At 46.9% G+C, this 21,282-nt stretch overlaps 2 protein-coding genes across 4 annotated transcripts in view; one reads left to right on the plus strand and one right to left on the minus strand.

The window, feature by feature from the left end:
* Positions 1-21,282, minus strand: part of LOC140410571 (structural maintenance of chromosomes protein 6-like) — a 166,782-nt gene that overhangs the window by 79,265 nt on the left and 66,235 nt on the right. For all 3 annotated transcript variants that reach the window (XM_072498831.1, XM_072498833.1, XM_072498832.1), the window contains exons 14-16: positions 15,534-15,712; positions 11,099-11,300; positions 6,531-6,645 (exon numbers count right to left, since the gene is read on the minus strand). In XM_072498831.1, the coding sequence (XP_072354932.1) occupies positions 6,531-6,645; positions 11,099-11,300; positions 15,534-15,712 (496 nt within the window). The remainder of the gene's footprint in view (positions 1-6,530; positions 6,646-11,098; positions 11,301-15,533; positions 15,713-21,282) is intronic.
* Positions 16,206-21,133, plus strand: LOC140411127 (uncharacterized). Its single transcript, XM_072500188.1, has 6 exons — positions 16,206-16,298; positions 17,158-17,262; positions 17,815-18,083; positions 18,603-18,738; positions 19,319-19,434; positions 21,127-21,133. The coding sequence occupies exons 1-6, from the start codon at positions 16,206-16,208 to the stop codon at positions 21,131-21,133; spliced, it is 726 nt and encodes a 241-aa protein (XP_072356289.1).

Consider the following 21,282-nt stretch of genomic DNA (forward strand, 5'->3'; position numbering starts at 1 on the left):
AGTGTCCCTGCTTCCACCACCTCCTCCGGCAGCGAGTTCCAGGCACCCATTACCCTCTGTGTAAAATACTTGCCTCGTACATCTCCTCTAAACCTTGCCCCTCGCACCTTAAACCTATGCCCCTAGTATTTTGACGTCTCTACCCTGGGAAAAAGCCTCTGACTATCCACTCTGTCTATGCCCCTCATAATTTTGTAGACCTCTATCAGGTCACCCCTCAACCTCCATCGTTCCAGTGAGAACAAACCGAGTTCATTCAACCGCTCCTTACAGCTAATGCCCTCCATACCTGCAGCATCCTGGTAAATCTCTTCTGCACCCTCTCTAAAGCCTCCACATCCTTCTGGTAGTGTGGCGACCAGAATATATTTTTAAAATTACTCCAATTTATTTTTTAAAAAAGGATATATCACTGGCTTCGTCAGCATTTTTCACCCAATCCTAGTTGTCTTTGAGAAAACGGTGGCAATTTACCTTCTTGAACCACTGGAGTCCATGAGTTAAAGGTAGACCCACAGTACTGTTAGGGAGAAAGTTCCAGGATTTTCACTAAGTGACAGAGAAGGAACATTGCTTACTTCCAAGTCAGAATGGCATGTGGTTTAGTGGTTAATTTGTAATTGGTGGTGTGCCCATGCACCTCCTGGCTTTATCAATCTAGATGGAAGAGGCTGCAGATTTGGAGGGTGTCAGTCAGCTTGGTAAGTTACTGAAGTGCATCTTGTAGTCGCACACATTGCTGCCACAACGTATTGTTGGAGGAAGTGAATATTTAAGGTGATGGATGGCGTGCTTTGTGCTAGATGGTGCCAAATTTGAGTGCTGTTGGAGCTGCACTCATCCAAGCAGGTGGAGAATTACATCACATTCTTGGCTTGTGCCAGGTTGGGAGTTGAGGCATGTGCTCCCCGCCACAAAATAAGTCTCTGACCTACTCTTGTAGTCACAGAATTTATTTGACTGCTCCAGCTAAATCTTCGGTTAATTGGGTGGCACAGCGGTTAGCACTGGAGCCTCATGGTGCCGAGGACCCAGGTTTGATCCCGGCCACGGGTCTCTGTCCATGTGGAATTTGCACATTCTCCCTGTGTCTGTGTGGGTCTCACCCCAACAACCCAAAGATGTATAGGCTAGGTGGATTGACCATGCTAAATTGTCCCTTAATTGGAAAAAAAATGAATTAGGTACTTTAAATTGAAAAGAAAATCTCTGGTCAATGATAACCCCCAAGCTGGGGATTCATTGACGATAATGCTGTTAAATGTCAAGGAGAGATGGTTAGATTCTTTGTGGGAAGATGGTCATCATTACGATCCTGGACCAGGCCCCAACAGTTGCCTCGACACCGGACAGAAACCCCAATGTTTTATTTAATTTGTAAGACTGTGTGGAAAGGGTACCTTGCTCCAGGAATGATTCCATGCACAAATAGGGATATGGTATACATAGAACATACAGTGCAGAAGGAGGCCATTCGGCCCATCGAGTCTGCACCAACCCACTTAAGCCCTCGCTTCCACCCTATCCCTGTAAACCTATAACCCCTCCTAACCTTTTTTTTTTGGCCACTAAGGGCAATTTATCATGGCCAATCCACCTAACCTGCACATCTTTGGACTGTGGGAGGAAACCGGAGCACCCAGAGAAAACCCACAGACACGGGGAGAACGTGCAGACTCCGTACAGACAGTGACCCAGCGGGGAGTCGAACCTGGGACCCTGGCGCTGTGAAGCCACAGTGCTATCCACTTGGGCTACCGTGCTGCCCACAAACTTATATTGAAACAAACTTTATTACCAACACAGGATTAAAATAACTTTAACCTCATACACAAAAATACCAGTTAAACAATGCTCAACAATACAATGAAACAATAAATCACAACTGCTATCCTTTATCTCTACTCAAGCAAAATCTACCTCAGGTCAAAATCTACTTTTAAATACAATTAGCAGACTGAGGAATATTTGCTTAATAGAGATCATTTGAAAAGACTGATTAGGGAGAGAGAAATCTGGTCATCAAATAGCTTGCAGAGTTTTGCCTGTTTCAGATTACTGTTTAACCTTACAGCCATCGAGAAGCTGCTCCTGTACTGTTCACCGGCAAATCTTTAACTCCACTGTTTTGAGAGCAACTGCTCGGCTGTCCAGTCAAATCTTTAACTAAATTTCAAAATTTAAACTCAACACCTGACTGCTTCAGCCCCTGGTTCCTCCCATTATCTACATCATTTTGTCAAACTAAACAAATTGTCTCTAATCATGTACTCCCAGGGAACCACCTTTATATGAACAAAATTCCATTAGTTCCGCCAACTTCTACAATGCTTTAATGAAATGAAATGTAAATCGCTTGTCACAAGTAGGCTTCAAATGAAGTTACTGTGAAAAGCCCCTAGTCGCCACATTCCGGCGCCTGTTCGGGGAGGCTGGTACGGGAATTGAACCGTGCTGCTGGCCTGCCATGGTCTGCTTTAAAAGCCAGCTCTTTAGCCCTGTGCTAAACCAGCCCCTAATTGGGCCTCTGTCTCCAAAACGCCAGTTGGGCCTGAGATGACTGGGCCTCCAACAAATACAACCATCTTCCTTTTGTGTTAGGTATGACTCCTGACAGTGGAAGGTCTTGCTACCCAACTCCCTTGGGCTTCAATTTTGCTTGGACGCCTTGGTGTTGCATTCTGTTAAATGCTGCCTTGATACAGAGAAAATAGTAGAAGGCCATTCAGCCCTTCGAGCCTGCTCCATCATTCATTGTGATCTCAGCTGATTATCTAAGTCAGTTGCTCACTCCCGTTTTCCCCCCCATATCCTTTGATCCATTTAGCTCCAAGAACTATATCGAACTCCTTCTTGCAAACATACAATGTTCTGGCATCAACTGCTTTCTCTGGGTGAAGGAATTTCTCCTCATCTCAGTCCTAAATGGTTTACCCAGTATCTAAAGACTTTGATCCCTGGTTCTGGACTCCCCTGCCATCAGGAACATCCTTCCTGCATCTACCCTGTCAAACCTGTTAGAATTTGTAGCTTTGTATGAGATCCCCGCTCATTCTTTTGAACTCCAGGGAAAAAATCCTAACCGACCTGTCTCCTCATACGTCAGTTCCACCATCCCAGGAATCAATCTGGTGAACCTTTTCTGCACTCTCTCCATAGCAAGATCATCCTTCCTCAGAAAAGGATACCAAAACTGTGGTCTCACCAAGGCCCTCTATAATTGCAGCAAGACATCCCTGCTCCTGTACTCAAATCCTCTGGCTATGAAGGATAGCATACAATTTGCCTTCTTTACAGCCTGCTGGACCTGCATGCTTACTTCCAGCAACTGGTATACAAGGGCACCAAGGTCTCGTTGCTCATTCCTCTCTCTCAATCTATAACCATTCAGATAATAATCTGCCTTTCTGTTTTTGCTACCAAAGTGGATAACCTCACATTTATCCACATTATATTGCATCTGCCAATCAGTTCCCACTCACTCAACTTGTCCAAATCTCACTGAAGCATCTCTGCATACTCCTAACTTCTTAACTTCTGACTCCAGCTATGATGATAGGAGGGCCAATGTTCTGATTTCTCACAATTTGAAGAATTGAGATCATTTGAATTTGAATAATCTCACTCTCCCACCCAGCTTTGTCTCATCTGCAAGTTTGGAGATGTTACATTAGTTCCCTCATCTAAATCATTAATATATATGATGAATAGCTAGGGACCCAACACTGAAACCTGCGTGTCCCACTAATCACTGCCTGCCATTTGGAAAAAGACCCGTTTATGCCCACTCTTTGTTTTCTGGCTGCGAACCAGTTTTCTATCCATCTCAATACTCCTAATCCCAGCGCTTTAATTTTATTCGCGAAGCTCTCATGTATGACTTTGCCAATAGCCTTCTCAAAGTTGAAATAAACCACATCAACTAGCTCCCCTTTGTCACTCTGCTAGTTACATCCCCAAAGAATTCCAGTCGATGTGTCAAGTATCATATTGCTTTCGTAAATCGCAGTTACATTTTTTGTAATGGACCCTAGCATTTTCCCCACTACTGACATCAGGCTGACTGGTCTATAATTCCCTGTTTCTCTCTATCTCCTTTTTTAAAGAGTAGGGTTACATTAACTACACTCCAATCTGTAGGAACTGTTCCAGAGTCTATGGAATCTTGGAAGATAAATACCAATGAATCTATTCACTATTTCTAGGACCAATGCCGTAGATTATCAGGCCATGAGGATTTATCGGCCTTCAATCCCATCAATTTTCCCAACATTTCCCTACTAATTCTGATTTCCTTCAGTTCATCTCTCTCACTGAGCCCTGTGTTCCCCCAACATTTCTCGTACGTTAGGATTGTCCTCCCTCTTGAAGATAGAACCAAAGTATGTGTTGAGTTGGTTTGTTCCCATTATAAATTCCCATTTCGGAATTGTTTTCCTGTTTCTGTCAAGGGCAGTCTCTCTTCCTGCATTCAGCTTTGTTTGGACCACGGTGGTGAATGAGACGAGGAGCAAAGTGGTCCTGGCAGAACCCAAACTGAGCATTGGTGCAAAGGTTATTGCTGCATAAGTGCCACTTGATAGCAGTATCGACAACGCCTTCCATAATGATTTAGTGTAGGCGGATTGGATAATTGGTGAACTTTACTGCCATCAGTTGAAATCAGCTAATTTAGCACAGACTAAGCATTTGTATGATTAAGTGCTGCACATGATGTACTTATTGTTATGATACCCTGGGTCAGTGTGTGGTCAATTCCAGTCCCACTTGACCCGGAGTCACAACACAATTGAAATTAACTATTTTTAATACCCAACGTCTTTGGCTGCCTAATAAATACAGTCACCAGGTTTCTAAATATAAACACATGACAATAACTATAATTATAAGGCAGAAAATACAATTGGTTAACTATTATCTAATTCCTAAAGCCCCCCCCTTCAACTTGCCCCATCCTTGACACACACAAGACAGATAAACACAGAGGGATAAGCGGGGTGTAAGAAATATCTCTTAAGTAAAAGGATAATAGCCTTCCAGTTAGATTATTTTAGTCTAGGCCTTCAGTTATGTTTTCTTTCTTTCAGTCTGTAATGGCTTTCACTGTAGATTCATCAGGATCTCATGACTTCTCTGCAAGCTCAGAAACAGCAGACAGGAAGCATTTTAAGAGAGAGAAAAAGAGAAAGAGAGAAAAAAAGAGAGCAAGAACCAGAGAGCAACTCACAGCTTCTTCTCTGAGTGACCAGGAGCATTCTCCCTGGGTCCTCTGAAAACCCCCACGGGGCTGAACCCAATCACTGTTGGTTGCTGGGCAGGATATGGTACTTAGCCAATCCATTGGCTGCCAGTCAACCAATTGAACCGAATCCTTCTGATCTCAGGTGCCAAAGAGTCTGAGTTCTTCTGTTCAAAAGCTAATTCTTCATAGCACAGTATACTATTTTGAAACTTTTGAGTTCCTCACTTCCTTTGCACGACTTGAAGGTAAATGTCCATCAAGGATCCATGGATCAAAAATGATAACGACAAAGTAAAAAAAATTAGAATAAGGGAATCAACAGGAAGGGCCATTACATTATCTATAAACCTTTGTTTGCAGCTGGCTGTCTCTTGCTACACTGACATCTATACTGAAAACAAGAAATTCAATTATGAGTGATAGAAGTAAATGGGAAATAAGCTTCTAAATTTGAGCATATGTTCTGAATTAAATAAGCAATTGCTCGTCGCTATGATACTTAAAAGATTTGTTATGCTAATTAGATGACATTTCAGTTATGCTAATTAAGCCGGTTTACAAATTACCCACTTACTTTAGGGGATGCCGCAGTGCAGTGACCTGCCTGGCCCCATCTCTCAAGTATGTTCCCCCCAAATTATAATAAGTGAAGACTTAAAAATAATACAAATAGATTCCATGTTACCAATGTCCTATACTTACTGAAGCTGAAGGGAGTACATTATTTTATTTTGGCAGAAAAAGTTATTTCTCTCATTGTAATTGAAGTGATTGGGTCGACTGTAAAGCAGGGTCCTATAATTTGCTTATTATGGATTTGAAATTGTTAAAACTCAACCAATATCATAGAATTTACAGTGCAGAACGAGGCCATTCGGCCCATCGAGTCAGCACCGGCCTTTGGAAAGAGCACCTTACCCAAGCCCACACCTCCACCCTGTCCCCGTAACCCCAACTAACCTTTTTTGGACACCAAGGGCAATTTAGCATAGCCAATCCACCTAACCTGCAAATCTTTGGATTATAGATTAACATGACTGAAAAATCAAAGTTTTGAATAAGCATACAACAGTTCAAACATAATACTCGAGCCAAAATTTGCACGTCTGGAATTATAGTAAAGCACTACACATGTGCTTTTTAACAAAATACAAATAGCTATGGTTCAATATGCTACATTATGGAAGTCAATACATTATGGAGATCAATTCAATCAATTTCCGACTTTTAATCCACCATAGCCTCGTCAAAAGTTATATGAAAAGAAAACTACAAAAGAAGGACTTACATTGATTAGCAGGATTCTTTCTACGCCTCTCATGTCAATCAAACAGTTTGCCACCACTGGGTTACTTATCTCTAAGGCATCAAGAACTGTTGGGAAATCTGGATGACGGACAGCTCTTAAACGAGAAAATATACATGTTTAACTATTTCAGAACTGTCTCCCTAAAGAAGCTTTGAAAACAATGAGGGCAAAGAGAGAAGAATATTACATTTTACAGAGTAAGGCAGGTTGTTTTCTATTAAAGACAATACAATGATGCAGTGTTTTTTGTAGAGTTGAAACAAGAACATTTGCATTTATTTTGATAATTTGGTAGTACAGAACTGAATATTGTTGAAAACAGAAATAAATTAGCAAAACTTTTCATCTTCCACTCATCAGGGCAGCTCACAAGAAATTACCAACAGTAAAGGGGGCCAATTTATAGAACATGAAAAGAGAGTGCTGATTGGTTGGTATGTTGACTCTGGTGGAGGCGTTGCTAAGGAGAACACAGCAAGGCGCAGTTAACTACCCAGCTTTGGACAGGTCAACTCTGACTGGTCAAGGCATTTCACTGGGGAACAAACCAGAGAGTGACTGGTCCCCAAACATTTATTTAGTTGAAACTTTTGTTTTGTTAAAAAAGGCACAATGTGTGGATATGTTCCTCTGTCTGATGATACAATCCACCATATGACAAATGATATAAAGATCTGTAGAGGGCCAGGTAGTATTGAGGAAGCAGGCGGGCTTCAGAAGGACAGGCTAGGAGAGTGGGCAAAGAAGTGGCAGATGGAATACAATGTGGAAAAGTGTGAGGTTATGCACTTTGGAAGGAAAAATGAGGTTATAGGCTATTTTCTAAATGGGAAGATGCTTAGGAAATCAGAAGCACAAAGGGACTTGGGAGTCCTTGTTCACGATTCTCTTAAGGTTAACGTATAGGTCCAGTCTTCAGTTAGGATAGCAAATGCAATGCTAGCATTCATGTCAAAAGGGTGAGAATACAAGACCAGTGATGTACTTCTGAGGCTACACAAGGCTCTGGTTAGACTCCATTTGGAGTATTGTGAGCAGTTTTGGGCCCCGTATCTAAGGAAGGATGTGCTGGCCTTGGAAAGGGTCCAGAGGAGGTTCACAAGAATGATCTCTGAAATTAAAAGCTTGTCGTATGAGGAACGGTTGAGGACTCTGGGTCTGTACTCGTTGGAATTTAGAAGGATGAGGGGGGATTTTATTGAAACTTACAGGATACTGTGTGGCCTGGATAGAGTGGACATGGAGAGAATGTTTCCACTTGTAGGAAAAACTAGAAGCAGAGGGCACAATCTCAGACTAACGGCGCGATCGTTTAAATCAGAGATGAGGAGGAATTTCTTCAGGTGGTGAATCTGTGGAACTCTGTGCTGCAGAAGGCTGTAGAGGCAAATCACTGAGTGTCTTTAAAACAGAGATAGATAGGTTTTGGATCAATAAGAAGATATGGGGTTATGGGGAGAAGGCAAGAGAATGGGGGAGAGAAAAATATCAGCCATGATTGAATGGTGGAGCAGACTCCTATGTCTTATGGTCTTATGGACTGCAAGGGGCAGGGCTCTCTGTGAATATATGTGGCTTCAAGCATGCGCGAGTGAGCCGCACTGTTAGCCTGACTAACAACTTCAAATTGGTTTTCAGTGTAATTCTTAGCACATTGTTCTTTAGGTGTTGCCCAATCCCATAATCACACCTAATGTCAGACACTACATTGAGTAGCTGGGTACAGTCAGTACTTTGCCTGTTGCGAACAGCCAAGGGGAAGTGTTGGTTGATACGATCTGCAGTCATTTGGATGTACGGTCTATATTCGTGGCATCACACTGTCACTGAAATTCATATATCGCATTACTCTATGTGATAGGCAGAACATTTGTTTTGGCTTGAGGCAGCACCCTGATAGTGGAGAATATCACTCGTGTTGCTACTGGAAAGTAATAGTGCGCAACTGTTATTCAAATTTTGAGCAAAGCTCAAAGCTTTGTTAATGTTATTATTATGCATCTTCTTATTTAATAATAATCGCTTATTGTCACAAGTAGGCTTCAATGAAGTTATATTGAAAAGCCCAGTCGCCACATTCCGAATGATGTCTGGGCTGAATATGTGGAAATATTGGAACATTTTCTTGGCAAATGGGATTGCAGGCGAGGCTAGAAAGCGCTCCATTCTCCAGTTTATGTAGGGCGAAGCCTGACAAGCTGCCGAGAAATTTAGCTACACCACGGAAACCAGGGGAAGTTTCATTTGAGGATTTAGTTACACATGTTCAGAATCACCACAATCCTCAGTAATTGTACGTTTCAAATTTCATAGTTATATGCTGAAAACGGGAAAGTTTGTAGCAAACTTTTTTGCTGAATTGCATCAGCTCTCGCAACATTGAGTGTTTGGGGGCAGTTTGGGAAGTTGGGACAGACTGGTTTGTGGCATTAACGAGGACAGCATTCAGCGGAGTTTGCAAGGAGAAGTCACACTTGCTTTTAAGAAGGGTCTAGAAATTTCTCAGGGCATGGAAATGGCTGTCAATAATGCAAAATATATTCAGAAGGCCAATGGCAGCACGCAGGCAGGTGCACTGCAACATGAAAGAGGCTGCAAGTAAAAAGATGAAGTCAGTTGAATAGTGTTTTAGATGGGAGGGTCACACTATGCGAGTCCTTGTAAATTTATGGACACTGTTTGCTGCCAGTGAAACAAGTAGGGGCATTTAGCAAAGAAGTGCCGGGGTGCTGAGAGAAAATCAAAGCCTGAGCAGGGAAATCAAATGCAAGGAAACCTCAGTGGACAGTGCATCACTTGGAAAGCTCAGATCAGGAAGAGAAGCACTATTATGACATGATTAAAACGAATGAGGGGCGTGCAGATCCTATTTATGCTACAGTGGAGATCGATAGATAGAAAATCAAGTTGGAAGTGGACAATGGCGCCTCTCCATCAGTAATCAGTGAGGAATCCTTCAGGAAGATTTAAAGGCTCTAAGTAAGTACCAGCCCTTACTCAGGCAGGAATCTCCCTTTGGATGCACACTGGTGAGACTACATCATTGTATATAACAGCCAAGAAGCAGGACGGTTCCTGGTGGTAAAAGGATATGGGCCTAGTCTACTCAGGCATGATCGGCTCCGGAGAATTCAGTTGAATTGGAGTGAGATAAAGCACACAAGTCACAGAGGATGTCATTCAGAAACACCAAGGTTTTCAAAGATGAATGGAGTACATTGTGGGGCACTACAGTTCCAATTGTTCGTAAATCCTCAGGCTACTCCTCACTTTTTGAAACTATGCCATGAAAGGCAAAGTGGAGAATGAGTTGACAAAGTCGCCAGTATTACTACGCAGACTATAGCGTAAACACAAAGTTCCTGAAGACTGACATATAATTAAGGCATTTGTTCAACGGTATCTAAATCCATTCCTGATATTACCAGTAAGTGCTGTGACGTCATTAGTTGTTGTTTTTGTTACCTAGACATAGAACATACAGTGCAGAAGGAGGCCATCTGGCCCATCGAGTCTGCACCAACCCACTTAAGCCCTCATTTCCACCCTATCCCCCTAAACCAATAACCCCTCCTGACCTTTTTTGGACCCAAGGGCAATTTGTCATGGCCAATCCACCTAACCTTCACATCTTTGGATTGTGGGAGGGAACCGGAGCACCCGGAGGAAACCCGCCCAGACACGGGGAGAACGTGCAGACTCAGCACAGACAGTGACCCAGCAGGGAATCGAACCTGGGACCCTGGGGCTGTGAAGCCACAGTGCAAACCACTATGCTACCGTGTTATTTTGTTTTAAAATTCCAATGAAGGGGCAATTTAGCATGACTAATTCACCTACCCTGCATATCTTTGGGTTGTGGGGGTGAGACTCACAAGAATGTGCAAACTCCACATGGCTAGTGACCCAGGCAGGGATTAAACCCAGGTCCTCGGCGCCTTGAGGCAGCAGTGCTAATGACTGCGCCATCGTGCTGCCCCCTATTTTATTATTTTAATGGTTAGTTAGCGGCTCCATTTTTGAGTCCGTACTGTATTTTAAACTTTGTTATTTTAAAATAGGATTAACTTTATTCTAATGAGTTTTCGGCTATTTTTTTGTGATCAAGTTATCACAGATAGCATGTCTTTTTTTCCAGCAATATTTTGACAATGCTATAAACTTTGCCAATCGTGTACATAACCAAACAATTCTATCATTGTTTACACAAGCATCTGCACACAAATCATTTTCCTGCAGGCTTATCTAGATGGGCAACAGTTTGATAGGCAGATGTGTACCCCATTGAATAGATTGAATGCATAATTATTTTCTCTGAAATTTATATCAAAGGCACAAATGGGACTAGCCACAGCTATTGTACAACACAGTAAAACAATGAGGCAATATGTGGCTTTAAAAAATATATACTTTAGCTGACAAATGCAGACATGCATTAGACAACAAACTTAACATTATATTTAATTTATGATGTTTACCCAATGCTTTACTGTGCAAGTTGTATGTGAAAATGTCTTAATGAAAGATTTGAGAATCTTGAAACATACCTGTCTTTTACATTGTACTCTTGATTTGCAAACTCACACACATTAATTTGGGGTCGTCTTCCTGAACTGAAATATCGAGACATCAAAGTCTGTAGCACCTGCTCATCTCGGTAATTATCGCAGCAAAATGAAAGCAGCAATCCTTTCAAACAACTTTCAACTGCCAAAGCCAGTTCAGGATATTTCAGTCTGAAGCAAGCACCTAAACAAACGAGTAAGACTTTTACACAGTAATTAACATTCATTATTTCTAAATTTAAATGGTAGTCCATAATACACAGAAAAACATATTTCAAGCAAACTCATCCCAGCCATAACTGTTACATGAAAAAAGTTGTATTGCCCAATGGACAAAATAAAGCATTAGTATGCAACCATTTAACTCAAGCAGTCATGTTTGAAGCTTCTTTATAGCTAGATGAATTGCATTGTACATCACTGAGCAACACAGAATGGAAAGGTTTTAAATCCAACTTTTGGTCTGTGCTTTTAGTTGGATGGTAGTAGGTATTTTCTATGTTCTATGTTCTATGAACCCTACAATTCGCCTCAGCATACTAAGCTGATGAGTGAAAATTAATCAGGTATTTTGCACTGATGATTATGCAGCGATCCTCTTAAAAGTGTACATGAAAACATCAGGTGAAGCAAGGATCAGAGTTACGGCACTACTCCCAATGTCAAATGACCGTACATTCCTAGACCAAGTTGACATAAATAAGCACTTGGGCAAGATACCAAAATGATGTTAGTACCTGCAAAAAAAAAAAAAAAAAAATACTGATGCATTAATCTAAACCTTTAAAAGGCAAAATAAAGGATGTTAAAAAGAAACAAAAGGGAATTCTGATCTACCACGATACTTATTAACTGACCATTGTCAGTACTCAATCATAGTTAGAAGTTGCGACATAATTTTAAAGTCAGTTAAATAAGCCATTACAAATGTATTGACAAAAACAGATACAGTGGCAGAGCAGCAAGTGTGTCCAAGCAGTATATTAAAGGAAGGACATTAATCACATTCAAAATTCAGATAATAAAAATAGAGGCACGAGTGATTAAGTTTGATTGGTTCAATAACTCCTTCTCCACTTGTCCAATTGTTGATCCTTTCATAAGAAAGCATCTTCCAAAGGACTACAGATCAGCATGCAGGTTTCCTCAATAAAAAGGAATAGGTTTCCCAGTACTCAGGTTGCGTTTTCACCATAATAAAAGTAAACGGAAATATGGAAACAGGTCATTAAGCTCAATTAGTCAGTGTTACTATTTATCTTTACCTTACTACATGAGTAGTAAGGCAAGGTAAAATCGCCATAGTCCCAGATGACCATAGGCTGCTTTTCTCTTTAAGGGGAGAGCTGACTGGTGGCGATTTAACCTGAGGATCACCACACCTCAGGCGAGAGGCATGGTTGAGAAGGCAGGGCCTTCATGAATAACCTCAGCCAGCACGGGAATTGAACCCATGCTGCTTGGTCTTGCTCTGCATCACAAAGTAACCCTACTCTCAATTGTCTGCCTGTTCGCATAACTCTCTATTCTCCTTTCTTCAACCAGTTATCCAACCCATTCTTCAAAGTTTGTGGTCTTTATCTTAATTAGGAACTCAATTGGCCCTTTGATGTAGTATATCTGAGCACAAACTGGTGGTATTATTCGCAATAAATCTAACCAGATTAGTCATAATTTCTTGGGACATCACTAAGTCCATTACCAAAGTGACATATGGATCACTCACCATCAAGTCACAGATTTGAGATTTGTCATGTGATATTCCTAACGGAGTCAGAATGCATTACATTTATTAAATCAGACTCTGACTAATTGAGCCTCCTCAGTTTACATCTGTTCTCTTTGCTTCCTTTTCATTACATATTAATACCCAAACTAGTTAGTTTATAAACTTATAATGTAGAATTTCCCCAGTCTAGGTATTCCTGGCAGAACGTACCACTTGCCCTATCCACTTTGTCCTTAAACCCATATCATCATTCTTGGAGGTTAATCCTGTTCAAGATGTTGAGCTGTCCCAAGTCTTGATATCAGTTGTAATACAAATCTCTCCAGCATTTCTCTGTATGCATCTCCATAGTTTAACAGTCAGAACACATCTTCTGTTATTTGATCAGTCTGGTATTGATGTCATCAATTGATTTTCATTTTAATCTATTGGATTTCAATTCTCTCCATTAGCTCGACAACCCACCTGTGAAACACTGCATGAAAAAGCTAAAGGAGCATAGCAGCCTGTTCTTCCCTTCATTCTAATTTTGTAACTTGCTGTGCTTACAAAATTGCAAAGCATAATTTTAAACAGGCATTCGTTCTCTATTTGGATTGCTTCTTACCAGTTTGTCTATCTAATTTAACCACTCAGTCTGACATCTTAACAGACACAAAATGCGTCAAACATTAGAATAGCCGTGTAAAACTCAACAGCCATATTTTCCTCGTTTAAAGTTAGAATGTCTATGAAAATGATAAATATTTTCCAGGCCTAAAATGATTCACAATCAAAATTTTGTCTCAACTGAATCAATAATAATTAATTGTCAATTCGTCTTGCTGCTAACCACATTTCTGTGGTTGGATTACCTGGAAATTGTTCTGAAACAAACAGATCAAACTAAATCTGAAGATGCTTTAAAGGAAACAGACCACAAAGCCAAAATATTCTTCAACATTAACAAGCTGGCAATTTACAGTATCTAATTTTAGTGATAATTCATTAAAAGAAAATTGAAACATTACAGCTGAAGTACAATAATATGGCGACACACCAGTAAATATCTAAATGAATCCAAATACATTGGAATAGCCTTTCCTTTCGGTGAAGAAAAGGGATAGAAGCCAACGTTTCAAAATACCAAAAGTGAGCTGTTAAAAATTATATCAAATGATTTGATTACACAAGTGCAAAATGATAGTTCTGGCAGTTTTGTTCAGTGCAAATTCTTTCTTTTTCTAGCCATGGTGATACAGTTCCTTGGGCAGTTTACTAAGATCCTGGACCTATGGGGATTGGGTACGACTTGAAGGGAATAAATTTGCAGGGCTATGGGAAAAGAGCAGACAAGTAAGACTAATTGAGTAGCTTTGCCAAAGATCTGGTAAAAGCGTGATGGGTTAAATGGCATCATTCAATGCTTCATCATTCTACATTTTAATCTAAATTGGCCTAAACCAAAGTTTCTGAATTATCCATCAGAACATTCCATCACAATCTATTAAATAGGTTATATGACAACTACTGATGTAGCAAAGTAGTTCATCATTAAAAGTGAAATAACAGTATGTGATAATCACCGGTTCGCTCCAGGGGGCTGGATGGGGGGATCCGGAGGTGGCAGTGGGCGGGGATTGAGAGATTTGGAGATCTGTTTATTGATGAGGGTTTCCCGAGCTTGGAGAAGTTTGAATTGCCAGATAAGAATGGGCTCCGGTATCTACAAGTGAGGGATTTTGTGCGGAGGCAAGTTTCGACCTTCCCGCACCTGCCGCATCATAATCTACAGGATAAGGTGATATCGAGAACAGGAGTAGGAGAGGGGTAGGTTTCAGAGATCTAGAAGGAACTCATGGAATGGGAGGGAGCACCGATAGGGATGGTGAAGAGAAAATGGGAAGAAGAGCTGGGTGGGGAGCTGGAGGCTGAATTATGGGAGGAGGCCCTGAGACGAGTCAATGCATCCGCGTCATGCGCCAGCTCAGCCGGATACAATTTAAGGTGGTCCACAGGGCACACAGACTATTACCCGGATGAGCAAGTTCTTTGAGGGGGTGGAGTATAGGTGTGGGTGCTGTGCAGGGTTGGGGGGGGGGGGGGGGGGGTCCTGCGAACCTTCTCATATGTTTTGGGCATGTCCGAGGCTGAGGGGCTTCTGGCAGGGGTTTGCTGTCGTCATGTCAGAGGTATTAAAGCTGAGGCCCTGGTGACCCAGAGAAGGATCCTACTAGGATGGAGGGACTCGGAGCGCCCCCCAAGTCGGAGGTATGAGTTAGCGACATGGCGGGGTTTCTCACATTCGACAAAATTAAATTTGCCTTGAGGAGATCGTTGCAGGGGTTTGCTCGGAGGTGGCAGCCATTCATCGAATTCTTTGAAAAAAATTAAGCTGTTGGGGGGGGGGACGAGTAAGGGCAGGAAAACCAACAGAAGGGGGACTGGGGAAAGTAGCACTGTCTGTGTAAGCCAGGTTGGTTGGGGTTTGTTACTGGGGGGGTTTGTTGGTTACATTGTTTTGTTCTGGTTGAAATCTGATGTTTAAAATTGTTGAAATTATAAATGCATCAATAAAACGTTTTCTAAAAAAAAAAATTGAACTAACTTAAAACTAGATAACACAAGACACAAAATCTTGCACATAAACATTAACATATTACAAGGGACACAGGAAATTCCCGCATGTTATAAATTATTGCAATTTACCTATAGGACCAACTGGTTTATGCCTGAAGCGACCCTGTTTATGTGCTTCCCCTATTGCATCAAGTAATACAGGCATGTTTTCTCCAAATCGTTTCAATTGGTTTGTTCTACTGGCTTTCAGTTCTTTCAGGCGTTCCTTCCTGGATTCAGCAGATTGTTTTACATCTTTTTCTTCTTCTCTAGGGATATGTAACAGAGCAGGAATCAGTTAGCTCAATTGGTTGGATGGTTAGTTTGTGATGTGGACTGACGCCAACAACGCAGATTCAGTTCCCATACCAGCCATTCAGGTTATTCATTGAGGCCCCACCTTTTCAACCTTGCCCTCGCCCGAGGCATGATGACAGTCAGGTTAAATCATCACCTGTCAGCTCTTTCTCAAAAGGGCAGAGCAGCCTATGGTCCTCTGGCACTGTGGTGGCATTTACATTTTATAACAGAGATAATGCTACAATTGTAATATGCATACATTTAAAATAATGCAAGATTAATAGTGTCATAAAAAAGTATTTTATTGAAAAAGATTCTGAACTTAAAATTCACTTAACAAAATGATTGCTTCATGAAAAAGCACTGGCATGTTAATATTAGATCCCAAAATATTGTATAAACATATTAAGGGGAAGAGGATAACCAGGGAAAGAGTAGGGCTCATTACGGACCAAGGGGGCAATGGGTGTGTTGCTAGTGTTAAATGAATACATTGCATCGGTCTTCACTCGGGAGGGAGGTTTTGGTACAGAATTCAGGGAGAGGGACTTAGAGGTACGTGAACTGTTTAACATAGCGAGTGAAGAGGCATAAAATTGGATAAATCGTTAGGTCCTGATGAGTTCAATCCTAGGCTTCTGTGGGAGGCAAGGGAGGAAATTACAGTGGCGGTCAGCCAGAGCGAGAGAGGGGGCAGGCTGACCAGAGCGAGAGACAGGTGGGTGAGCCAGAGCAAGAAAGAGAGAGACAGGGCGGGCGAGCCAGAGCGAAAGAGAGAGAGACAGACAGGGCGGGCGGGTCAGGCCAGAGCAAGGGCAGGTGGTTCAGAGTTAGAGCCAGGGCCACAGACAGGGCGGGGGCCCAAGGCCAGAGCCAAGGGCACAGACAGGGCGGGCGAGCCAGGGTGGATGGGCGAGCCAGGGCCACAGACAGGGCGGGCGGGCGAGCCAGGGCCACAGACAGGGCGGGCGGGACGAGCGAGCCAGGGCCTCAGACAGGGCGGGCGGGCGAGCCAGGGCCACTGACAGGGCGGGAGGGCGAGCCAGGGCCACAGACAGGGCGGGCGGGCGAGCCAGGGCCACAGATAGGGCGGGCGGGCGAGCCAGGGCCACAGACAGGGCGGGCGGGCGAGCCAGGGACACAGACAGGGCGGGCGGGCGAGCCAGGGCCACAGACCGGGCGGGCGGGAGAGCCAGGGCCACAGACCGGGCGGGCGGGAGAGTCAGAGCCACAGACAGGGCGGAAGGGCGAACCAGGGCCACAGACTGGGCGGGCGGGCTAGCCAGGGCCACAGACAGGGTGGGCGGGCGCGCCAGGGCCACAGACAGGGCGGGCGGGCGAGCCAGGGCCACAGACCGGGCGGGCGGGCGAGTCAGGGCCACAGACAGGGTGGGCGGGCGAGCCAGGGCCACAGACAGGGTGGGCGGGCGAGCCAGGGCGGGTGGGCGAGCCAGGGCCACAGACAGGGTGGGCGGGCGAGCCAGGGCCACAGACAGGGTGGGTGGGCGAGCCAGGGCGGGCGGGCGAGCCAGGGCCGCAGACAGGGCGGGCGGGCGAGCCAGGGCCACAGACAGGGCGGGCGGGCGAGCCAGGGCCACAGACAGGGCGGGCGGGCGAGCCAGGGCCACAGACAGGGCGGGCGGGCGAGCCAGGGCCACAGACAGGGCGGGCGGGCGAGCCAGGGCCACAGGCAGGGCGGCCGGCGAACCAGGGCCACAGGCAGGGTGGGCTGGCGAGCCAGGGAGGGCGGGCCGGCGAGCCAGGGCCACAGACATGGTGGGCCGGCGAGCCAGGGCCACAGACAGGGCGGGCGGGCGAGCCAGGGCCACAGACAGGGCGGGCGGGCGAGCCAGGGCCACAGACAGGGCGGGCGGGCGAGCCAGGGCCACAGATAGGGCGGGCGGGCGAGCCAGGGACACAGACCGGGCGGGCGGGCGAGCCAGGGCCACAGACCGGGCGGGCGGGAGAGCCAGGGCCACAGACCGGGCGGGCGGGAGAGTCAGAGCCACAGACAGGGCGGAAGGGCGAACCAGGGCCACAGACTGGGCGGGCGGGCTAGCCAGGGCCACAGACAGGGTGGGCGGGCGCGCCAGGGCCACAGACAGGGCGGGCGGGCGAGCCAGGGCCACAGACCGGGCGGGCGGGCGAGCCAGGGCCACAGACAGGGTTGGCGGGCGAGCCAGGGCCACAGACAGGGTGGGCGGGCGAGCCAGGGCGGGTGGGCGAGCCAGGGCCACAGACAGGGTGGGCGGGCGAGCCAGGGCCACAGACAGGGTGGGTGGGCGAGCCAGGGCGGGCGGGCGAGCCAGGGCCGCAGACAGGGCGGGCGGGCGAGCCAGGGCCACAGACAGGGCGGGCGGGCGAGCCAGGGCCACAGACAGGGCGGGCGGGCGAGCCAGGGCCACAGACAGGGCGGGCGGGCGAGCCAGGGCCACAGACAGGGCGGGCGGGCGAGCCAGGGCCACAGGCAGGGCGGCCGGCGAACCAGGGCCACAGGCAGGGTGGGCTGGCGAGCCAGGGAGGGCGGGCCGGCGAGCCAGGGCCACAGACATGGTGGGCCGGCGAGCCAGGGCCACAGACAGGGCGGGCGGGCGAGCCAGGGCCACAGACAGGGCGGGCGGGCGAGCCAGGGCCACAGACAGGGCGGGCGGGCGAGCCAGGGCCACAGACAGGGCGGGCGGGCGAGCCAGGGCCACAGACAGGGCGGGCGGGCGAGCCAGGGCCACAGACAGGGAGGGCGGGCGAGCCAGGGCCACAGACAGGGAGGGCGGGCGAGCCAGGGCCACAGACAGGGAGGGCGGGCGAGCCAGGGCCACAGACAGGGAGGGCGGGCGAGCCAGGGCCACAGACTGGGCGGGCGGGCGAGCCAGGGCCACAGACTGGGTGGGCGGGCGAGCCAGGGCCACAGACAGGGCGGGCGGGCGAACCAGGGCCACAGACAGGGTGGGCGGGCAAGCCAGGGTGGGCGGGCGAGTCAGGGCCACAGACAGGGCGGGCGTGCGAGCCAGGGCCACAGACAGCGCTGGCGGGCAAGCCAGGGCCACAGACAGGGTGGGCGGGTGAGCCAGGGTCACAGACAGGGTGGGCGGGCGAGCCAGGGCCACAGACAGGGTGGGCGGGCAAACCAGGGTGGGCAGGCGAGCCAGGGCGGGCCGGCGAGCCAGGGCCACAGACATGGTGGGCCGGCGAGCCAGGGCCACAGACAGGGCGGGCGGGCGAGCCAGGGCCACAGACAGGGCGGGCGGGCGGGCGAGCCAGGGCCACAGATAGGGCGGGCGGGCGAGCCAGGGCCACAGACAGGGTGGGCGGGCGAGCCAGGGCCGCAGACAGGGAGGGCGGGCGAGCCAGGGCCGCAGACAGGGCGGGCGGGCGAGCCAGGGCCACAGACAGGGCGGGCGGGCGAGCCAGGGCCACAGACAGGGCGGGCGGGCGAGCCAGGGCCACAGACAGGGCAGGCGGGCGAGCCAGGGCCACAGACAGGGCGGGCGGGCGAGCCAGGGCCACAGACAGGGCGGGCGGGCGAGCCAGGGCCACAGACAGGGCGGGCGGGCGAGCCAGGGCCACAGACAGGGCGGGCGGGCGAGCCAGGGCCACAGACAGGGCGGGCGGGCGAGCCAGGGCCACAGACAGGGCGGGCGGGCGAGCCAGGGCCACAGACAGGGCGGGCGGGCGAGCCAGGGCCACAGACAGGGTGGGCGGGTGAGCCATTGCCACAGACAGGGCGGGCGGGTGAGCCAGGGCCACAGACAGGGCGGGTGAGCCAGGACCACAGACAGGGCGGGCGAGCCAGGGCCACAGACAGGGCGGGCGGGCGAGCCAGAGCCACAGACAGGGCGGGCGGGCAGGCGAGCCAGGGCCGCAGACAGAGCGGGCGGGCAGGCGAGCAACAGGGTGGGCGAGCGTGCAATCGGGTGAGCTGGCGTGCGCGCGACAGGACGTGAGAGAGACAGGGCGAGAGGGAGAAGAGAGACATAAGAAAGAGAGAGGTCGTGTGAGAGAGGTTGAGAGACAGACAGACAGAGGGAGAAGAGGGAAATAATTCTACTGCTTGTAATGTAGGACAAGGGGACACAATCAAACAATTACAGCCAAACATTGTAGGAAATTAGGAACACTTCTATGCAAAAAGTAGGACTCTCTTCTGCAAATGACAATTGACACAGATTATGTATAAATTTTTAAATCGGAGATTGATAAAATTTCTAACCAATGGTATAAGGCATATGTGGCAGAGATGAGTTTATGAAATTATGTCACAGATCAGTTACGATCTCATCGAATTGTGGAATAGGTCGAGGGTCTGAATGGCACACTTCTGCTTCTACTTGCAAGATATCCTTTTGGAAATTTATTCCTGCCTCAAACAATCTACTTTGTCCCCAGGTAACATGCAACATTGAGAATTTTTTTCTATTGATTTAGAAAACATATTTCTGTGATTCAAACCTTATTGGCTACCCGTAAAACGAATAGCATTGCACTGACTGTTTGATATCAAAATCTTAATGCTGATGTGCCAACAAATCTTCATGTGGATCTGCTGCAAGGTAATGCAAAGACCAATGGGAATTTTCTGAAAGGAAATCTGTGCAAAGCCTCCATTGATTCTCTTTTTCCTCCCAAGTTCAGTCATTTTCCATGATTCCACCTTTACGAAACGCTAAATTGGAAATCTCGAAGCATCTTCTGTTAGCTCAACAGCACAAATCTAATTGACATTGTTGCCACTTAATATTGCCTTTTTTATGGACATTATCATATGTGGGTTTAAAACGTGCTAAAGCTTCGGATTTTCAGAAATCCATTTTTTTTTGTTACTGATAAGTTGTCAACTGTATGGCTGAATTATAGACACAATGGGCCATAATGGCTTCCCAGTGTCACATTTGAGGGGGGCGGGTACTCCAACGTCGCACTAAGGAATCCCTCTTGGGTTGCCCACGTAAGGGGTAATCTGGCAATTGTCCTGTCGGGCCAACTTCTTCTGGACTGTTGTGCTGGGCTGGAAACCATCCGACAATGCAATTAAATTGATAACTTCAGGTGGTTCTGCTAGTTCTACCCTCACAGTTACTCTTTTTCCTAAGGAAAAAATACTTCTAACGTCAGAGTAACTAATTTAAACACCCAGACCTAGTCCCACATGATACATCCCCAATGGGGCCCCCCACCCCTACACTGGCCTGGCCACTGACCACCCTCCCCACCCCAGAGCAGATTTGGACTTCAAGCGAAGGCAAGTCGCTATGGAGCGGCAATTCGCCTGTGATTGCCACTCAGAGGAAGTTCTGGGCCAATAATACCTATACACCTTAATTCTCAGTTATTTAAGAATATCAGTTACGTACTTTTGACTATCTTCTTATTGCCTACGTTATTACAGGTGCTGACACCATTACAGTTTTTAAAATTTATTTTTTTATAAATTTAGAGTACCCAATTCATTTTTTCCAATTAAGGGGCAATTTAGCGTGGCCAATCCACCTACCCTGCACATCTTTGGGTTGTGGGGGTGAAACCCACGCAAACACGGGGAGAA

Source organism: Scyliorhinus torazame, chromosome 4, assembly GCF_047496885.1.
Source record: "Scyliorhinus torazame isolate Kashiwa2021f chromosome 4, sScyTor2.1, whole genome shotgun sequence".
Lineage (NCBI taxonomy): Eukaryota > Metazoa > Chordata > Chondrichthyes > Carcharhiniformes > Scyliorhinidae > Scyliorhinus > Scyliorhinus torazame.